This window comes from Adelges cooleyi, unplaced genomic scaffold (genome assembly GCF_023614345.1).
Source record: "Adelges cooleyi isolate 19-005CV unplaced genomic scaffold, UGA_ACOO_1.1 ACOO_flye_CR_arks_rails_tigmint_CR_PRNA_23, whole genome shotgun sequence".
In the NCBI taxonomy this organism is placed as follows: domain Eukaryota; kingdom Metazoa; phylum Arthropoda; class Insecta; order Hemiptera; family Adelgidae; genus Adelges; species Adelges cooleyi.
The window spans coordinates 5386071-5407761 of NW_026095893.1; the positions used below are offsets into that span (position 1 = coordinate 5386071).

General features: G+C 27.8%; 2 protein-coding genes across 6 annotated transcripts; both read left to right on the forward strand.

Moving 5' to 3' along the window:
* Positions 1–7318: 7318 nt before the first annotated feature.
* On the forward strand, positions 7319–13176 carry LOC126835750 (phospholipase ABHD3-like). 3 transcript variants are annotated; one of them, XM_050568540.1, is made up of 9 exons: positions 7319–7521; positions 8686–8791; positions 8939–9135; positions 10305–10417; positions 10492–10671; positions 10766–10823; positions 10886–11051; positions 12728–12763; positions 12832–13176. In XM_050568540.1, exons 1-9 carry the CDS (start codon positions 7408–7410, stop codon positions 13017–13019), a joined length of 1158 nt encoding a protein of 385 aa, XP_050424497.1. In that variant the 5' UTR covers positions 7319–7407; the 3' UTR covers positions 13020–13176. The 3 variants fall into 3 exon arrangements, with proteins under 3 accessions (XP_050424497.1, XP_050424494.1, XP_050424495.1); XM_050568537.1 differs by having other exon boundaries at positions 8686–8855; positions 8919–9135; positions 12832–13174; XM_050568538.1 differs by lacking the exon at positions 12728–12763 and having other exon boundaries at positions 7320–7521; positions 8686–8855; positions 8919–9135; positions 12832–13170.
* A 2137-nt stretch (positions 13177–15313) lies between these two features.
* On the forward strand, positions 15314–20241 carry LOC126835752 (phospholipase ABHD3-like). 3 transcript variants are annotated; one of them, XM_050568543.1, is made up of 8 exons: positions 15314–15573; positions 16132–16301; positions 16365–16581; positions 17199–17311; positions 17392–17571; positions 17654–17711; positions 17775–17940; positions 19773–20241. In XM_050568543.1, exons 2-8 carry the CDS (start codon positions 16219–16221, stop codon positions 19958–19960), a joined length of 1005 nt encoding a protein of 334 aa, XP_050424500.1. In that variant the 5' UTR covers positions 15314–15573; positions 16132–16218; the 3' UTR covers positions 19961–20241. The 3 variants fall into 3 exon arrangements, with proteins under 3 accessions (XP_050424500.1, XP_050424499.1, XP_050424498.1); XM_050568542.1 differs by having other exon boundaries at positions 15314–15521; XM_050568541.1 differs by having other exon boundaries at positions 15528–16014.
* The last annotated feature ends 1450 nt before the right edge of the window (positions 20242–21691 follow it).

Here is a 21691-nt window from a genome sequence, read left to right on the forward strand (position 1 = left end):
TTAATAATTAGGAGTTAACTTCAATACTTATCAATGGATACCACAAAACCAATTTAATTCTGTTTTCAATAAGTAGCCAATATCCGTTTCTAATAAGTAGGTATCATTATTACTTCACTGTTTTAATCAATAATATTGTTATTTTATATGTCACTACATTAATTCTTTATACTTTATAGATCAACCACCGTCATTAGGTAAGCTGTCAATTATTTTTAAATCAACTATAAGTATATAAGATTAATAAAATAAAATAAATAGAACTAATAAGCAACCTGTATAAATAAAAAAAATTAATAAGAGAAAAAAACTTTTATTAAAATTACCATAGTACAATGATAAATGACAAGTATAAAAATTAAGAACATTTTGACACGCTTAGTGTAGATGATAAACAAAAAGGTACAATAAATTGTTAACAAGTTATTTAAATATAATCTATGTTCGTGGATGAGTATTTAATAATAAAAATATAGTAATAATAAAATTGTGTTCATAAAAGTTGGATCTCTCTAATAATAATAATAAATTTAATTTAATGGTATTATATTTGTTTTTGATTTTACAGGAGAAATAATACCAAATAATTTGTCATCGAACGCCAATGAAGGTAATTCATAATACAATTTTTAGTGTAAACTGACTTTAATGGATTTTCGATAGATATCTAAACTTACATAATACAGTACTTAATATGAATGTAAAATAATTTTGATAATGACAGTTGTAACTTTTGACTAATGAAGTAATCTGCATACCTATTTTTAAAAATAGCATGTACATTTCATTGTATACATTTATGATAATATTTTAAGTAATTCTCTTAAAGTATGCGGATATTAAATTTTTATATTACTTTATTAATATAATTTATAATACTGTGAATTATTCTTTTATTTTATTTTTGATACACCTTTTCGTGTAAGTATTTAATTTATTTTTTTTCTGTAAAGATAAACGTGTATTTTGGGGCCCTAATCTAGCAGACATACGCGAGAAAGTAAACAAATTAACAACAACACAATCAAGTAACATTTTTATTTTAACATTGTAGGATTATAAAATTATTATTTTTGTGTAAATATTTTATACTATTTTTATAATATTTTTAGTTTTAATTTTATAAACAGTGACTTACATATTTTATAACATTTATTAAATTCAATATTTTTAAACCCCTTTAAATTATAAGTCTTTTGTATGAAAACACATATTATGTGCGCATATTCAAAATTTTGTAATTTTACTCTATAATATTTATATGAAGGACTGTACTTCTTCATATAAATATTATACGGCTATACTCAATATTTCTAAGTTTTCAGTACTGCAGTTATAAGTTTCAGAACTCCTTCTTATGTATATGTCATCCTAGGTTAAAAATCAGTTGTATTAGGCGGTTCGGTATCTTTTTTTACAACTCAGTTCATGGATTGATTCTTTCCAAAACAAACCACAACAAGAAGACTAGATCCGTTTCCCCCGTTTTATGTTACAAACTACACAATAATAAACCACTGTATATTAATTTTAGGGAAACCCAGTGGTCAACAAAATTTACCACCTCCAAGTTAGTTACATTTATTATAATTAGAAATATATCAAACCAATATTGTCTTAACTAATATATAATTTTTTCAGGGGAAATAATACCAAATAATTTGTCACCGAACGCCAATGCAGGTAATTCATATTTTAACTTTTAGTGTGAATTGACTTTAATTGGTTTTCGATAGATATCTAAAGTTTTACATAATACAGTACTTAATATGTTAATGATAATATTTTAAGTAATTTGCTAAAAGTTTGCGAACAATATTTCTTATATTACACTTTTGTATTGCTATGTTAGTATAATCCCAACAAAAACACTTCGTTAACTCAGTGTAAATGGTCGCTAAGTAAAAAAAAATTAGTGTTTCAACATAAGCCTTAAAATACGTGATATAATACAGGAACTAAATGAATACCAGAATGTAATAATAGCATATGGCTAATATAATATACCCCTTAATTGTATTCTAGGCGCCACATATACGTATTATACATCATTGTTAACAAATAAAAACCTATCTATGTATTAAATTAGTCATGAAAAATGTAAATTTAGTTTACTTGGCGGGAAGTCGATGTTTGTTTTCCTACTTTCAGCCTAGTACATATAGCACTTGTTATAATAGGAATATAGTAGGAAAACTATAACAGAAAAATAAATATTAAACACATATTAATATGTTAATAATCGTCAGTATTTTGTCAGCATCCAATATACTATCATTCTGTTATTATTGTTAAAGTGCTTACTGTCAGAATATATGTTTAACTTATAAACTATATTTGAAAGTGTTTTTTATTATTTAAAAGTCTTTTTTTTTACTTCTATTATTCTATATGTGGTTAGCCGTTGACTCACTTCAACTGTAACTTTTTTCTATGAGCTATAGACATTTTCAAATAAAAAAACCCTTCGAAAAAAACCCTAGGATTTATTATTTAATTTTTTTTATGAAAAACATGAAAAGTTTTTATAAAGTGCTACAATTTCGGATTTTTTTATATTCATCCAATTAAATTTGGCCTATTTTGTTATGCAGTACAGGCAGCACTAAAAGACAAAACAATTACAAAGTTATTATTTACTTAACACTTAACAACAAAAAAATGTATAATTCTTTAATCTATAATGTTACTTTTTGCAAATGACTTTCAATAAATGTAATTATAATTCAAAGGAAGCGGTTGAAAATGTACAAACATATTAATATATACTTTTTTAGAAATATTATAATTTATAAAGCATTACAATTTATATATGAAAAAATTATAATTTTACTATTTTTTATCTCTAAAAGGTGTCACTAATACAAATGATGTACAACAAAATGTCCGTAAGTACAAATTATCTTTATTCGTATTATAACAACTTCTAAGACTTATTATAGATTGCACAAAACTTCATTAGTTTCATAAACTGTTAATGAACCATCGTGTTTTTCCCAACACGGTTTATAGAACTACCCAGCATTAATATTTTAAATTATAATCCTGACATGATTTACATGAATTTACAATATAGTAATTTGTTTATAATATCCAAAGTAAATTAAAGAGTATAGAATAGTTTCACGTTTTAAAATATGTTTTATACATTGAAGATTAACTTTGTTGCTGCGGATATAAATAAAAAATTCTAATTTAAGCATTTTAAATTTTCAGCTCAAAAAAAAGGTATGTATTTAAAAAAAATTGGTTTTTATAATGTCATAACCATAATTCATAACATTATAGATTGTGCATTTAAAATATTACATATTATATTTTAGGAATTATCACAGAAGAAGACATCCGTTTTATTATGTACCTTGTTTCTAAACAGATTACTAGTTGAAATTTGAATAATATTATTGTGGTACTCTTTAACAAAATTTGAATGTAAGACATTAATACATACATTTATATATTATACTTTTAAGCATACCACAATTAATGTAAGACAAACTATAAAAATATCATTTGTATAAAAACATGTTTTAATTTTTTTTCCTCTTTCATATTATTAGATTTAGTTTAAAGTAAATTTGTTTTATACTTAAGGATAAACTTACACAGTTAGCAGATTGCTTAGGAATACGAAATGATTATTAAAGTAGACACTAATTCTGAAAGTGATTAAATCGTTTTGAAAGTGATGATGTTAAATGTAACAGAAACCACTAAAAACAATTTAGTCAAGCCTAGCTAGCTGTGGATAATAAAAAATACGGTTTGGTCCTCTGTAGTAGTATACAGAACTAATAACAGGTTACACCTTGTTTCCATACTTTTTAAAATGTATTGTTTCATTGTGGTCGAAACACAGTAATCCAGATCAAATTATTGTCCCGATTCCCTGAACTTTTGCCATATTGGTTGTGTCATAGTAAAACAAACGTTTTGTTTGACCCTTCAACCGAATTGTCTAAATTCGTGCACCAGATTCGTAAACATTTATGTGTCTACGAAAGGGGATAATATACAAAATAGTAATAATTAACAACAACAATTCGACATTTTTTGAGTAATGAAGTCGATTTATATAGAAATAAACAAAAACGTATTTACTTTCAAAAACATCATAATATATTTGTATGATGTTTTGGAAAGTAATATATTATATTCGTTTTTTGTGTAATTCATGACTAAACCAAGGTCTATAGTATAATATTGTTAAGTACCAGAACATACATTCTCAAGTACCGTTGAATTTTCATGAGAAACAATACATTAGGACATTAGGTATTCACATACCACTGAAACGAGGTATACAAGTAATGGGTGTACACAATAAGTTGTGTAGTACTCTCCACACACCGTAAGCCCTTAGTGTGATAGCGTAGTGGGTTTCTATGACTTTACATGTCTATTAACGACCATCCCCGAGATCATAATAATTTATCGGATATTTGCACGCCTATAGTACTACCGCCACAATTCCTTAGCGTTCCGTGCCGTAATAATTATAGGCCCGACTACCCAACCTTTGATTATCATTATACGCCCTTTAACGGCGGGGAGGGGGTGGCAGCGGTATTATGCAAATCCTAAGAATAAAATGCGCGGAAGGGAGAAGTTTCTTCTTCGTTAAGCAATGAAAATGAGAAATGTTCAAGCCATCTTATAGGTCTACACTTTGTTCGTCTCCAACTCTGAATTGAAAACGCTTATACGAACCAATGCTCGCCGACGCAACGACGCCCCTGTAGGGAGTCAAAAATTGAATGTTGCTTTTACAATAATACAAAATGCTGTCTGTCTTTCTGTCTGGCTGTCTGTGTGCCGTCCAAAAACCCACAACAAAAGGGACCCCTTGTATTTGTTCTTAACCAACGGTGGCAACAACCCTCCTTTCGAGGCGAAAATATTGCAAAACGTCACTCGCGTGTCATCTCGACATGCTTTTCACATTGACTTGTACTCAAATCTGTGTGCCCCTTAAAATTTAAATTAAAACCTACGCCGCTGCGTTTCAGAATAGATGATTGCATATTTTGCATTTTTCTATTTTTTATTTGATTCTTACGCATGTTTTTTTTATCGTTTTTGATATTTAATACGTATTTTGCCTTTTTTAATTGTGTAAAAGAAATGATGTTTTGTGAAAATAGTAAACGAAACATGAATGAAATGTCTAGAGGTCAATCAGTATATTTTATTAAATAATAAAAAAATTGAAGAGTGATACGTAAGTAAAAATAATTTGTAGAAAATATTTTGATTTTGATTATTCGTGTGTCTGGCAGTGCTTATAAAAACGTTCAAAGAGTATAGAATGATATAAACGGTTAAATCAAATGTTTTTTTAAGTTTTTAGAACTGGACAGTTATATAATAATAATAATATTTATTACATCAATACCTATATTATTTGATACTTATCCACAGACATATTTTATATAATAGATAAATTGATATACATTCATATTTTTTTAAGTAAACCATGAAAGGTATAAATCCATATATTAATATATTAAATTAGATTTATTAGATGGCAAACCAACAATTCATCGTACTAAATGATAATAATTAAAAATGTTTAAATAATTTTGTTTTCATTATATTTTAATAGAGTAGTATCAATTTCAAAAAATAAAACAAAATCTACAGTTTTAACTTTTTTAAGGTGGAAAGAATACTTATATTATACTTCTATTTATAATAAAATAGTAATTAAATGTTGATGTTGAATTTCAATATAAATTGTAAAATGCATTGTTCTGATTTTAGCTATTTTTATTCAGTGCTTCAGATATTATAATAGTAATCATTTATTTAAATGAAAAATTAGTTTCAATAAAAATTATTTGAAATTAATATTTTATTATGATGTTTTAGTAATGCCCAATGTCTGAAATCACATCTCCTTAAAAAAAATCAAAATAGTCAATATTAATAAGTGTCTAATTTTGTGCAAGCTGCATCAACAGCAGCTCAAAAAAAAATATATATACATTTATAATAACATAAAAATTAAACAGCAAGTGAAAATATTATTATAGAATAAAATATTATATACTAACAAAATAAACACAATAGAAAATCATGTACTTATGGAATATTAACTACAATAATCGTATTTAATTAAAAAATAAAATGTATGGAATTGTTATTAATTGCTCACCTTATTTTTTTATTAATAATAAAATAAAAAACTGCGCGTTGATAAAATTTAATAGCATAATATATCTAATGAAATATAAGTACAATAAGTGCACGATTTGTATTTTAAACAGGATATAAAATAATCAGTGTAAATCCATAATGGCACTTATAAAGTACTTATCTAATGATAAAGTATTAAATCAAATTTAATTTCACTTACAAAACTTGAAACGCATCAGTACCGCGCACTGGCGGTTCTGAGTAGCGTTTCCGGGCGAGTAACCGACCCGGGCTCGCCAGATGGCGCAACCGCCATCCGAGGTGACCGACCCGTCGGTTACAGTTGAAAACCTCGGGTTAACGGCAAACGACGTGTTACACCTAAAACCCTACTATAGTTATTTTACCTAATATTCCCCATTTCCTGATAAACCTACCCCTCTGGAAAGCAATCATGTATGACTCAAAGTTCATATCCCATTTATGACCATACTACTATTGAATTTTATTATATAAAACTACCAAATAAAATATTATATGTAAAACGGTTTTAAGAACTTCGACGATCTATAGTGATAATTCCATCAAAATTTCGACTATTGAAAAAAATTAATAAATTAAGGTTGTGAAAAGCTCAATATTATTCAACATTAATTAAAAATTAAAATCATTTTTTTCTCTTCCTAAAATAAATTATTCTACGAAAACTCATTATGCAACCAATAATTATATAAATGATTGTGTTACACAAGAAAAAATGTATTCAAAGTAAAAAAAATGGTTTAATTAAGTTAAATTAATTAAAACAAATGAAATGCATCTGACCTCTAAAATAATTGAATATAATGCTAAAATATATTATACTACTTTTATTATTGTTGATTGTGTACTTTTCTAATAAAATTTCTATTGTGTTTCACGTGCAAAAAAATCAATAATAATAGAGCTTAAAGTTAATTATTAATTAAATATGTAATTAGAACGTGAGAAAACTTTTAATAGCATGTGATATGCTGAAACATTTTAGTTTTAATAAATAAAAAAATTTTTAAAAATAAAAAGTTAATTAATAGCAAATTATATGCATCTGACCTCTAAAACTAGTACAAAACATCGAAGCAAAAATTAACTAAATAAGATATATCTTGTGTAGTTTTCAATCAGCGCATTTCAATAATAATTATATATAAAGTAAATAATATTTCAGCATTCTTTATTTCCTTTACTTTTATTAAGATTTTAACTAATTTTATAACTGTTACTCATACAATGGACTTTTTTGTTAACCAAATATTAAATTTAAGTGGTTTTACTTTACTCAGTGTTTTTGGATCAACTGCAATTATTGGATTTACATATTATTATTTGACATCTGTAGTCGAAGTAAGAAGTTACAAATATATTTTAGAGTTATATACTAGATAATTAAAAAAAAAAAACTAAAAACTTGAACACAAAGATAAAACAACAAGAGTATAGTATAGACTCTAGAGTTTTGGAATGCAATAGGGTAAAATACTAACTACCGGTTTGCAACGAAGCGTTTTTTCGAAAGTGATTTTATAACTTTCAGATTTAAAAATTCCTGTAAACCTGTGACCTCCCCGTCTCCACTATGCCCCGACCCAGCTATGCTCCGTCCCCACTATGCCCCGACCCCACTATACTGGCTTTTTTTATACTTTTATAGTTATTAATTTGGGACAAATTTAAAATATTTAAAAAATATAATCCCAACCCTTATATGTTAAAACCGTATGAACTTAAGTGTATTAAATGTTAACGTATATATTTGATTAGTATTTTAAATCAAGATTAATTTGCTGATCATTTTGACTGGTCGATAACCAGCTTTCGATCATTATTTGCAAAGTTATTTAAGTTTAATAATTAAAGGACGGGAAGAAGGTATGTGGAGAGTAGAGATATTTTTATCTGCGCGCATTACGCTATTGCATTTCTCCACCTGTCCTAACGTCTAATATCTTCCAAGTAATTGACTAGTTCATAGTTAACCAGTTACTTGGTGTACATAATTTATCCCAACAAAAACACTTCGTTTTCTCAATGTAAATGCTCGCAAAGTAAAAAAAAAAAAGTTTCAATAGAAGCCTTAAAAAACGTGATATCGTATTGTAACTAAATAAATACCATAATGTAATAATTATGTATCATACACCGTTGTCAACAAATAAAAATCTGTCTACATATTAAAACAGTCATCAAAATATCGTCATTTAATTTACTCGACTGAAAGTCTAAGTTTGTTTTCCTACTAACAACCATTGTCATAATAGGAATATAATCAGAAATGTATAGCAAAAATATAGCATAAAAACAGGCTTCGAATTCGGACCAACAAAACTGTATTACGATTTTTTCATGACTGGTTTTATATGTAGACAGATTTTTCATTATAAATATTTATAATCATTAACAAAAAAAAATTAATTAAGAACTTTATTAACTATTTGTTAATAATAGTTTAACTATGTAATCACTAACAAATTTATATGTACACTTATTTACTAACAATTTGTATATTAGGAACCTAAGTTACACTGCAAAGAAGGCAATTTCAAGAGTTTTCTTTACCAACATGTGACTCTTACAAAAACAAAAATTTGGCCGTTGGTATTGGGTTTTGAACCTCGTATGAATACTATGTTTGCATTTTTTATTCGACATTTATTTGTGCCATCCGTAAAATATGATAGGTACGATCTCAAATAATGTTAATGTTATTGTATGGCATAATTAATTAAGCTATTTTTTTCTAGAGAATTACTGAATCTTACAGATGGTGGTCAAGTAGCATTAGATTTTTTAGAACCAAATGAAAATTCAAAAAACGGAGATGTCACAATTTTGGTATTACCTGGGTTTGGGCATAGTTCTAGAACTGGGTATGCGAGAGCTGCGTCATTAGCCTTACAAAAATCTGGATTTCGAGTAGTTGTTTTTAATTATAGAGGAATTGGAGGAGTCAAATTAAAGGTTAGGTCTGATATTATATATATATATTTATTTAATTATTTATTTATATTGATTGAGAAAGCTTCTTTTAATTACTATGTTGGTTAGAATAGTTTATTTACTGAGTGTAAATAAATTTTGACGGATGAATAGTAAAAGTACTAATGTTAAATCCATTTTAATATTTTTATTTTATGTTTTTTATGTTAGGGTTCACATTAAGTAATTGAAAATGACCTGATAAGGATTCAAGACGGGTACCTAATATTATATCGTATAATACATATTCAATTTTATTTCAAACTAATTTTAATTTAACGGTACCTTAGTCGAAAACAAAATTTTAAAAAGTTTAAATTATAAACTGAGATTGACACATTATTAATAATATTAAAACTAATACCTATACTTCTATTATTTTTTACATGGAATTAAAATTTATTTTTCACTAAATGATACTTAAATTCTACGTTCTAAAGGGCTGGTCAATGATTAAATGTAATATACCTTGCGTACTTTTAAACTATCGAGTCGGTATATCTTAAAACTTTGCAATGCATGACGCGTGTCACAACATATCTATGAGCTAATTATATTAACTACTTAATTTTACGAAAAAATAATGTTTTAAGTTTATACATAAAAATAAAAAATATAGGTATTTGGTAGTTTGTTAGTGAAATGTTTCTTTTAATTATCTATTAAAACTTACTAGAGTAATTCGTCTTATGAAACAACAACAGAACAATACTATTTTATGTAATATGTGTCGAGATGTATGAATTTTCGTATAATAAATGAAATGTTTCGTACAACACGTATTAAATTAATAACTATACAAATGATTATGACAATAATTTACATTAACTTTTAGTTGAGTTTACACCGGAGATGATCCTTACTTGTTCCACCCAAAATCACGTCTGTAACATTTACAAAATAAAGCCTAAACTTTTTTAGCTCGAATAACCTTCTATAACTAAAACCGCAATCAATCTCTACTATGACTTTTTTAAACCGAGCTGATAAAACCCGATTCTAACCCAGCTTACTAAAACACAACGTCCATCGTAAAGGCGAAAAAACGGAGTATGCCCTTACTTACATTGCATTAATTTTGTAGTATATAGGTCGTTTTAAATTAAGTCAAATTTTTGTCCAATTCTTAAAAAAAAAATTTTTTTATTTAGACGCCAAAAAGTTATTCTGGAAGTAATATAGAAGATCTCATAGAGGTAATTATTCGTGTAAAACTTAAGTACCCCAAAACAGTTTTAGGTGGCTTAGGAATATCAATGGGTGGGTAAGTAACTGTAACTGTTATAATTATTTATATATAAAACATCTATCAAGAGTATGACAACTTTTGTTTTATAGTACGTTGTTAGGAAATTATATGTGTTCAAATTATCAACATACTCAAAATCATTTAAGTGCTGCAATGCTTGTATCAGTGGCTTGGAATGCAAAGTCTACGGTATCGAGTTCTTCAAAAAATATCATGAACCGTATGATTGATTGGTTTTTTACACGTTGCATTATAAAATATATAAAGAAGTTTGTAATTTTGTATTCCGCCATATAGTATTGCGAAATATCATTTTTGTTTTTTATGTATAACTTATATATCATATTTAATATTTTCATTTAGAAATAGCAAAGTCCTGAACGGTCCAAACCAAAAATGGAATTACAACGAAGTAATTAAGGTATGAACATGTGTAAAAGTTTTGTCTATAATATAATTTCCTCATTTTGTTTACGATTTCAGAGTAAAAATGGAGACGAATTAATGAGAAATTACATAATTAAAATGTTCGACCACGATACGGTTGAAGCTTTCTATGATTCCGTTTCATTACATGACAAAATAGACCATTTTAATATACCATGTTTGTGCTTGAGTGCTGCTGATGATCCTTTATCTTTAAAACCCGGTAAAATTATGTTGAAATATTGTTACAAAGGAACTTCATCTTATATATATTTTTTTAATATAAAACTGTAGTTATCTAAAAATTTTGAAATGATTTTCACCCAAATTAAACTATGTGTTTTTGATAATATATCATGTTAGTTTTCTCAATCTATGTTTAAAGGATACAAAGAAAACCCCTGAAAAGAAATGAACAACTGAAAATGTTTAGAAACATGTTTAAAATGCAGTACGTAAAAACGATATATATGACACCAAAATCGCCAATTTGGAAATAGTTTTCTAGTTTTTTCCCTGTATTTTTCATAATATATTAGCACATATTATGCTCTATCACATCAAGTTATTGGGGTAAATAAATATGAATATTTGAGGGTAACAATATGCCAAAAAAATGTTGAAACGATTTACGCCTAAATTAAACCACATGTTTCTTATAAATCATATCCATATTTATTTGAGCTCCTCAATCCATATTTAAAGAATACATGATAAACCCAGAAAAGTAATTTTTTATGCGGTGCCATGGACTGAGCAAGGTTGTTTGGCATCAGAAAATATGTCTTTAATCTTCTTAGGCTCATAGAAATTTTAATGTACATTTTTAAATTATTTTTTAGGACTTATAGAGTTATATCAAATTATATTTATTTTTTAGCTATAATTCCAAGACATGCTGTGACCTCGCCCATACCATTGTGTTAAGTTTTTTTAATTAGTCTGTTTTATTTATAAATTTATTTTACATGAAATAGTAAAATATCTGTTATGGTTACATAATATGTTAATTAGCAAGTCAAATCAACATTCTGCTTTAAAACTTGTATATTCAAGAATCTTCAATAACTTAATATCATAGAGTTTTTGTTCATAGCCTTTCTCATTTCTGTTCGCAGTCATAGCTCAATTTTTTTTTAGTTAGCCATTACACTCGGCTTTACCTAAATGGAAATTAAGTATTTATTTTTTTTTTTTTTAGGTATTTATTACTATGTTAACAAATTATGAATCAAAAATTACAAAATGTTAGTGTTATTCTAATTCCTCGCCAAATACTGCTGTACAGTTAATTACTTTATTAAATAATTATTTCATTTGACACACAGTCGAAGCTTATGCCTCTGTTATATTTTATTACCCAATGAGTAATCTTTAGCGACGGTTAGCAAATTGTCACATTGCCTGTTACACTTTTTATTTCGAGAACCAATTTGTAATACAAATTAATATGTACCAACTGAGGTAAATATAACTTTATGACGAATGATGCTATACTATTCCGGCATCCCAACCAGTCTACGTCTAATCTTTAAGTTTAGGAAAAATAGAACATTTCTCTCAGAATCACAATCGAAAACATTATGTGGAGACATGTTGAAACAAAATTTCGTGTTTAAGTGAAAACAGTCATTTATATTTGGACGCGTTGATATGTATGTCCATGCATTAACAAAACAAAAGCAAAACATATTTCATACACACACTAAATGTTCAATTTGTCGCATACACTTATGCTTACCAGCATGCAATTAAGATATTGACTAAATATAACCCCTTAAAGAGAAAATGCTTGCCCTCTTGATCGTTTAGTTGCTAGCCTAAAAAATATTTAATTGGCCAAAATAATTGAAAATAACTAATGGAATAATATATATTTTTATTTTCTACCTTTAACAGAACTTCATACTTACATTGTCATTTATTCACGTACATGTAGGTACTTATAGACATAAGTTTAAAATATTATTTTAAACATTAATTATTGTTAATTTTAATTTTAGATGTACCTGTAGAACTAGCTTCCACTACAGAAAATGTTGCGATTTTGTTAACTACAAAGGGAGGACATATTGGATTTTTCGACAATTTTAGTCTGTTTTCAGAAAATAATGAATTTATGATACGTCTCATAATGCAATATTTCGAGGCAATATTCAAAAACGACAACTACAAAAAATTTACTAATTGACTTATCGATATTGATCCATACTTTTGTTATTCATGTAGGTTAGGTTAAGATTAATATTTCATATTATATCAAGATAACAAAAAAACTAAAATATTCATTAAGTTGATGGTGTGGATATAATTGTTTCATATGCAAAATTATAATAATTGTTAAAATAAAGCTTTGAAATAAAACTAGGCTTTTAAACATTTTATGCCTTGTGTGTATTGTGTATTGTACCATTTTTTTTTTTTGTATTTTACGATAAAAAATGTTTTTACCACGTTCAAAGCCCATTGAAACTGGTAAAACTAATAATTTGTAAAAAAAAAATTTTTAAATATCCATTGTAGAATTTTCAAATGTCGTATTGCTTTAAAAATGTTTTTTCAAATCAAGAAAATTCGAATAAAATTTAATTTAAAATTATGTAATGAAAAATTAAATTGTCTTGTGAAATTTTAGGGATTTCTTTTTTTAATTGTTCCTTATTCGTCTAGTATCGATTAAAAGGCTCTGCCGGAGGAAAAACAAAAAAAAAATGAAAACAAAACAGCCTTACAACAGGCTTAACGGCATATTAGAAAGTTATGACAAAAATAAAAATTGCATGCATGTTTTCATTCCATTCCATTTAAATTTCTAAGTTTATTTTAGTTTATTAAAGAAGTCATAAGTACTAAACATTTTATTATAATAATGTAAGATTTAATATTCCATTGTGTCTTTCTTCAGTTTGTATTCAGTTTTTAATTTATTCATATTCAGTAATATTCCCATGAAATAATATTAATTCAAAACAATGATTCTCACGGCTTGTGTATGATGTGTACGTTGGTTACAATACAACATACTCTCACAAGGTTGGTTCACTGTGTGACCAGCGAACGTAGAACACACACTAATTGTAAATTAATTCGTTTTTTTAAAGTAACACCTAATTCTTATGGACTATACCATAGCCAGCAAACGTAGCCCACACTAGAACTAATTTATTTTATCTGAACTTAAAATTAACTATTTTAAAATAAATAATATTCTTAAATGAAAAACAAAAAATAGACATCCCATATCGTCGACTTAAATCGCCAAGGTCGTATCTCCACAATATTTTATTTAGGGTTCCTTTGTTTTTTTAAATGGCGAAAAAAAATTACAGTTCGATATATATTTGAAACCCGGATACCATTATTGTATACTCCTTGAAATCAATGAAGTCTTTGCCAGTCTTAGTTCATCAAAAAATATGAAGTATGAATTATTACATGGTGAAGCGAAACGAGCGAGTGCTCAACATCCCGTGACCTGCCATCTGTATCAACTATCGTCTATCAGCACAGACCAGATAAAAGCAGAAGGGTCACTTTCAGTATAAGCAAAAATATAAGAGCCATTTTGTGACGACATTATAGTGACGATATCTTAAGAAGAATATGGCCGCCGCATTTTTGTGTGATAAGTATCCTCCCCGTGTTAATTTTAAAATATTTTGAATGATAAATCTTTTGTCTATTAATTCAAAATATATATTGTACACTTCTGCAAATATTTAGCGCGAAATTCAATTAAAACTGTAGATTTATTTAAGACGATTCTATTTAATTTTTATATTATTGTAGCTAGCTAATATTATGTTTATTTGAATCTACTAACAATTTACTATAATGCAATTCAAATTTATTTCCTCGAATTAAGATTTCTATCTATATCTAAAGTATAAAAAAAAATCATTTATTTTAAAACACTGTTGACTTTTATGATAGTTTTATAGTTATAATAAAAACTACCCACCGAACAGGATATTTAGGAAAATGAAACAAGCCCAATGATTCATTGCCAATACGCATAGGCGCAATTTCCATTTTTAACTTGGGGGGCTGGAATTAAAAAAAAAAAAAATATATATATATATATATAAGTAAATATATTTTTGTATTTCAAAATTGTATGCATAACCTAATTTTTTTGGGGGGGCTAAGCCCACCCTAGCCCCCCCCCCCCGTATTTGCGCCTATGTCAATACGGCTTTCCCCACATGACTTCAGCACACATTTCTTTACAGAAGGTACACGCTCATAAGACCACATAATAATGGGCAATTAATAAACTTATAACAAATGTAAACAAATATGTATTATCAATTAACAAATTTAAGTTATAACTAATTTACTAATTTAATCAAATTTATATTTAATAAAATACAAACCGTAATATCAATATTTTAAACTGATAGTACTAAATAGATAAGAAAAACGTAAGGTGTGCACAGAATAGATAAAAGGTACGGTCGTTGTATACCCTCTCAACATGACCGTCAAGTGTCCTTTCTGCTTTCATCTATTCTGTGCTATAGACATGAGTATTTTTGCAATTTCGGAAAAGTGGTGGCAACTACTCTTAATTTTTTTTATTCTTATCGTAAATGATAGTACAACATATTCGTATAATATAGTATGTGATAACCGGTGACTATAAAAGCCGGCCAATTAGTCAATACGTCATGCTATTATACTAGTGTTCTGTGTTAGTATTAACTAATAAATTATAATTATTATTAGACATTGAACTCCAACCGGTAAATTATTTGCTGATTGTTATTCGTTAATGCTATTATTCCTACATATTTATAGTACATATCAACCGTAAAGCGATAACTTAAAAACCTACCACTACCTAGAAGTTTTATTTCGTTTGCTGATATGAACAGACTTTTGTCTTGTTAAATTTATCAATCACTAGTCATTACTCAATACCTTAAGATTACACGTACAGTTCTATAGGTACCAAGTATTAGTTTAAATTCCCATCAGTGAGTTGTACTTACTGCAATGAAATTTTTGCTGCGCAGTTAGTTTAAATATTTTTAATATAAACTGGTTCTTAAAATTGTACATCAACTATGAATACTATCATGAAGAACTTAACTAATACAGTGTGTTCTTGGCCTCCGGCTTATGTTATTGGAGTTACTGCAGCCATTAGCGTGGCAAATTATTATTATTTTCTTGCAGTCAAAGTAAGTGTTAATCATAAGTTTATGCTTGTAAAGGAGTATTCAACTAGTTTTATTATTATTTTGGTTTTTAAATTTATATATAATTTGTAGTATTTAATGTAAAATTATTTTTTTTAGAAACCCAAACTTTATTGCAAAGAAGGTAATTTCAAGAAATTTGTTCACCAAAATGTACCGATTATCAAAGAAAAATACTGGCCAATAATGTGGTGCTTTGAAGCTCGTTTTCATAGTGTATTAGCAAGTTTTATACGATCATTAGTTGTGCCTTCTGTACAATATGAAAGGTACATTGCCAATATTGTTAATAAGTACTATTATTAATAATATTAATCATTTTTTTCCCCCAGAGAAATACTTAATCTTAAAGATGGTGGTCAGGTAGCATTAGATTGGTTGGAACCAAGTAAAAATTCAAATGCTGAATATAATACAATTTTGTTTTTGCCTGGATTGACTGGTGACAGTGATTGTGAGTATGTGAGGGCTGTATCAATAGCCATACAAAAAGCTGGATTTCGCGTAATGGTCTTCAACTATAGAGGAATTGGAGGTGTAGATTTAAAGGTAAAATATTTTCAAAATGTGTTAACTATGAAAAGACATTAGCAAAGTGAATGTATCCTTTGGTAATTGGCAGTAATCCCTTTCACTAAAAATATTAACTTCAGTTTATATAATATAATATTTAAACAATAAACGTATGTTTTTAACTATCATTCACAAATTTATATATAAATCTAAATGTCAAATCTATTGATGACCTAATTTGATAATATACGAGTACGTCTTTAATAACTTTATTAACAAATTACTGTTTGATGTTATCAATTTGTAAACTAATTATCAATGACTTTACATTCATTATTAGTAGAGCTTTACCCCCAAACTGAACCTTACCTGTATAACCCAAATTAAACAGTATGGTATTTTAAAAGTAAAAACAGTTTTAATTCAAACAATAATTTCTATCAAAAACCACAATCAATTTCTACTGTATCCCCATTTTAAACCGATCTAAAAAAAACATGTGTTTCCAACCCATCATGCTACATACCTACAACATTCATCGTGGCGGCAAAAATACAGAATGTGATTACTTACATTTCATTTTTAGTCAAACATATTTAAATTGTATCTAGTTTAAACCTAAATTTGATCACAATATTTGTTTATATATTTAGACACCAAGAAGTTATTCTGCAAACAATATAGAAGATCTCACAGAGATAATTGATCATGTAAAACAGAAGTACCCCAAATCGGTTTTAGGTGGTTTAGGAATATCTATGGGTGGGTAAGTAACTGTAATTATAATTGTCTATTTATAAAATAAAGTTTTAATATAGTTGCATCAATGTTTTAATTGTTATCTAGTCTTATTTTGGGAAATTATCTGCAATCAAATGAACAACTAACGCACAAACATTTCAGTGCAGCAATGATTGTTTCGGTACCTTGGAATTTAAATTCTACTTCGTCCAATATTGAGAAACCAGTCTTAAATCTAATGATATGTTCTTATCTGGCAAATTGTCTTTCAACACAAGTGAAGAAGTACTTATGTTATGATTTAATAATTATATCTTTTTTTTCTTTCTTGCCTGCGTAGTTTGAAATAATATTTTATTTATTTTAGAAATAGCAAACTCTTAAATTCTCCAAACCATAAATGGAATTACAACGAAGTAATTAAGGTATGAGCATGTATACAAAAGTTATGTTTAAAATATAAACTACACTTTTTTGTGTTGTTTTAGAGTAAAACTATAAGAGAATTTGATAGAAATTATACAATAAAGATGTTTGGTTACAATACGGTTGAAGACTACTATGATTCTGCTTCATTACATGATAAAATAGACCGTTTTAATATACCATGTTTGTTCTTGAGTGCTGCTGATGATCCTTTTTCTTTAAAACGAGGTAAAGTAAATTATTTATGTTATAATTAAAAAGATAAATTAATTCTAACTTCTCACTATAATATTATAATATATTATAATACTAGCAATTTGTTTTCTATAACAATTGTATGTGACCTAATTAAAATATCATTATATTTTTTTATTGTTGTCCTAAATTACAAAGGCTAGTTTGTTGTGACAACCCTATGGTCTTTTGCATCACTTTTCACTGTGTGTAGACATCGCTCCCAGTGGAGTAGCCCTCTAGTGAGAGAAACTGCATAATGCAATTGGACGATGACACTTGTAGTTTCGTGAGAAATTTTGTATGTAACCATGAGAAATTTTGTATGTAACAAGCTGCATGACTTATGTGCATGAGTTGTACATTATTTGGATAACTTTATTTAAATTAAATATTTTTTGATTGAAAAAACAATTTTTAAATAATCATTTTTTCCAGTAATCTCCAAATAATATTATTGGAATAATGATATTTGTGCTTTATTTGAATATTTTTATTGATTGTTTAGTCACATAATATTGTTTTAAAGTTATTTAATAAAATATTTTTTATTTCAATTAATACGTTTTTCTTGAGTGCTTGAGTGTTTAATCTTTTTTTAATTAAATTTTCGTCAATTGTGCTTATAAATTACTAATTTATTTAATACTGTGGTAAAATAAGAATTTATTTTGTCATCCACATATTTTGCCATCCATTGTATGGCGTTTTTGCTAAAATTTACAGAAAATAGTATGTACAAAAAGTAAGTTTCCTTAAGCTGTTAAAAAAAACTACAAGGAATATCAATTTTTTTTTTTAGATTCATCAATAGAAAAACTATTTTTCCACATAGTCACCGTTATTCTCAACACATTTTTATAGACGCGGCATAAGCTTTTTTATTCCTGCTTCATAGTCCGCCCCCGCCACCTCCTTTAAAAATTTGTTGACTTCAGGCTGACCCCTAATCACAAAAAATACGTATTGAAGCAGCTCAACTTTTTTTTGAAATGCTTGATTTGGAGGAAGATGTTATCTGGGGGGACTGTATTGTGTCTGGGGTCGAGACGTGGGTACACCATACGACACCTGAAATGAAACAGCAAAGCATGGTTTGGCAAAAGAAAGAGGCACCTCCACCCAAAAAAGCCAAAGTTGTCCACTCAGCAGGCAAGGTTATGGCCACTGTTTTCTGGGATTCGTTGACTACCTTCCCAGGGGTGAGAGTATCACAATGCTGATAGTTAATGCCAAGATTAAAAGGACCTGCGAAAGGCTATCCAGAACAAATAACGTGGAATGTGGCCAAAAGGTGTCCTTCTCCTCCATGACAACGCACAAGAAAGACTGTCGAGTTGCTTGAGAAGTTTAACTGGAACGTTATTCCGCCGCATCCACCGTACTCCCCAGACCTTGCCCCTAGTGACTACTATCTGTTTCCTAAGTTGAAAGTTCACCTGAGCGGACACCACTTCAGCAACGACGACGAACTCAAGACGGAAGTCAACTAATTTTTAAAGGAGGTGGCGGGACGGACTATGAAGCAGGAATGAAAAAGCTTATGTCGCAGCTACAAAAACGTGTTGAGAAAATCAGTGACTATGTGGAAAATTAGTTTTTGTATTGAGGAATCTAAAAATTAAAAAAAAATGTTGATATTCCTTGTAGTTTTTTTTCTACAGTTTAGAGAAACTTACTTTTTGCACGACCCTCGTAGTAGAAAACAGTGACAAAATAAATATTATATAGAACGCATATATATCTTATTGACATTGTCAATTTAAGTCTATAAGTATTTATATATATATAATGAAATACTCTTTGGTAAATATTTATGATTTCAGATATACCTTTAGAGCTGGCTACAACTACGGATAACGTAGCAATTTTGTTGACTGCAAGAGGAGGACATATTGGTTTTGTTGAAGGTTTTTGGCCATTTTCAGAAAAAAGTGAATTCATGTTACGGCTTATCGGTCAATATTTTAGCGGCATTCTCAAAAACGATAATTATAAACAATTTTCTAGTTGATTATCTGTCAATTTTTACTTTTAGTGTTCATGAGGGTTGGGATCTTAATTTTTTTCTACTTAGTTAACTCGTATAAATTATGTGGTGTAATAGTTTATATATATTTAATAGGAAAACTTTAGACTGACTGGCGTGATTAAAGACAGTTTTGTGTTTGTACTAAATTATTAATATTGTTTATAATTATTATAGATAAAAATAATTTTATTATTAAAATTTGTGATACAGAACAAAATTGGTTATAGTTTTAATTTATTTTGAAATATAGTACATACTATTGATACTATTGTATATACTTATTAATAGAGAAATGAGGATTCCTTTTTGATCATCATGTTTTTTTGTCAGACTTTCACAGTCATTTCTATAGGATAAATTACAATCCTGTTTTGCAAGGGACAAACTTATCGGGTCAATATGTACAATAAAAAAATCCTAATTTTCACAATACATAGAAAATAATTTTATCTATGTCGAAGTGTTTTCATTTATTTTAATTATAATACTCATTAACTTTTAATAAACAAAAATAAAAAATAACTTGGATTAAATGTCCTCCCTCTATACTGCAAAAAAAATGTAATTCTACTATGAGTACAACCCAAAAAAACTTGTCCACCGCACGAGGCCACAATATTGGTGGTGCTACGTCCTCTTAAGGAAATCCTTTAGGTTCACTATTAACCTGACCCTGATTTAAAAGGGAAAATTTACATAAGTGAGTACTAAGCAATTGTCCATACTATTAGCTATTAGTTTGTCACCTTTATATTCTCTTGGACAATAGGCATAGGCGTAGATTGGATGGGCCTAACCCCCCCCCCCCCAAATTATTTGATCATCAAAGTAATGATGAGGGGGTGTGAAGCCCTTGCGGGTCATTTTAGGAAGAAAAAGGCTAGCCCCCAAAAAAATTAATCAAATCTCCGCCGATGACATTAGGCAATAGCACTAAGGTCTAAGAACCTAAAAACAAACATAATTTTGTTCCGATAGAATGGCAAATAAGTATGAGAAAATTATATCTACTCATTTATTCTTAGGTATTTCAATTTATTTTTGTTTTTATTAAAATAATATGAAATTACATTATGTTGTTGTTCATCAGTTAAAAAAACATGTAAATTTGCAACACTCGACATTGAATTTGTTAGATTTAAAAAATCACTATAATACATGTACAGAATCTCTTCATTCTCAGGTGTTCCGTGTTCATCTATATCATGGATATTACCTACTATAAAATGTCGCACTATCTAGTTAAACGACGGGAAACGTAGAATATAGATTATAGAACGACACGCATAACGCTGGCAATATTATACTTAATATTATTTTTAACAATATGCTTCATTGAATATGCATTTGGTATAAGTAAAATATTATAATAACATTAAATTAGGTATACATTATAAGTAAATAATTTGCACATTCACGGTTTAACTTATATTAGTTAAATCCTAAAACAACCTACATAGCAATATGTATAAAAAACAAAAAGTTATATTATGTAGAAACACTACAATCTACATTGATTTAAACTCGATTTGTGTAACAATCCTTTTAATAAATAATAATAAAAAAAAAAATGTATTTATCAACGTCTTTGATAAAAAGTTATTTCATTGCTGCCGAGGAACAACAAAGAAAGTGCAAATGTTTGAAAAACGGGGTTTTTGCGGTTTTAGCGTTGAAACAAGTAATTCGTACATTCGATAATTAATAATACCG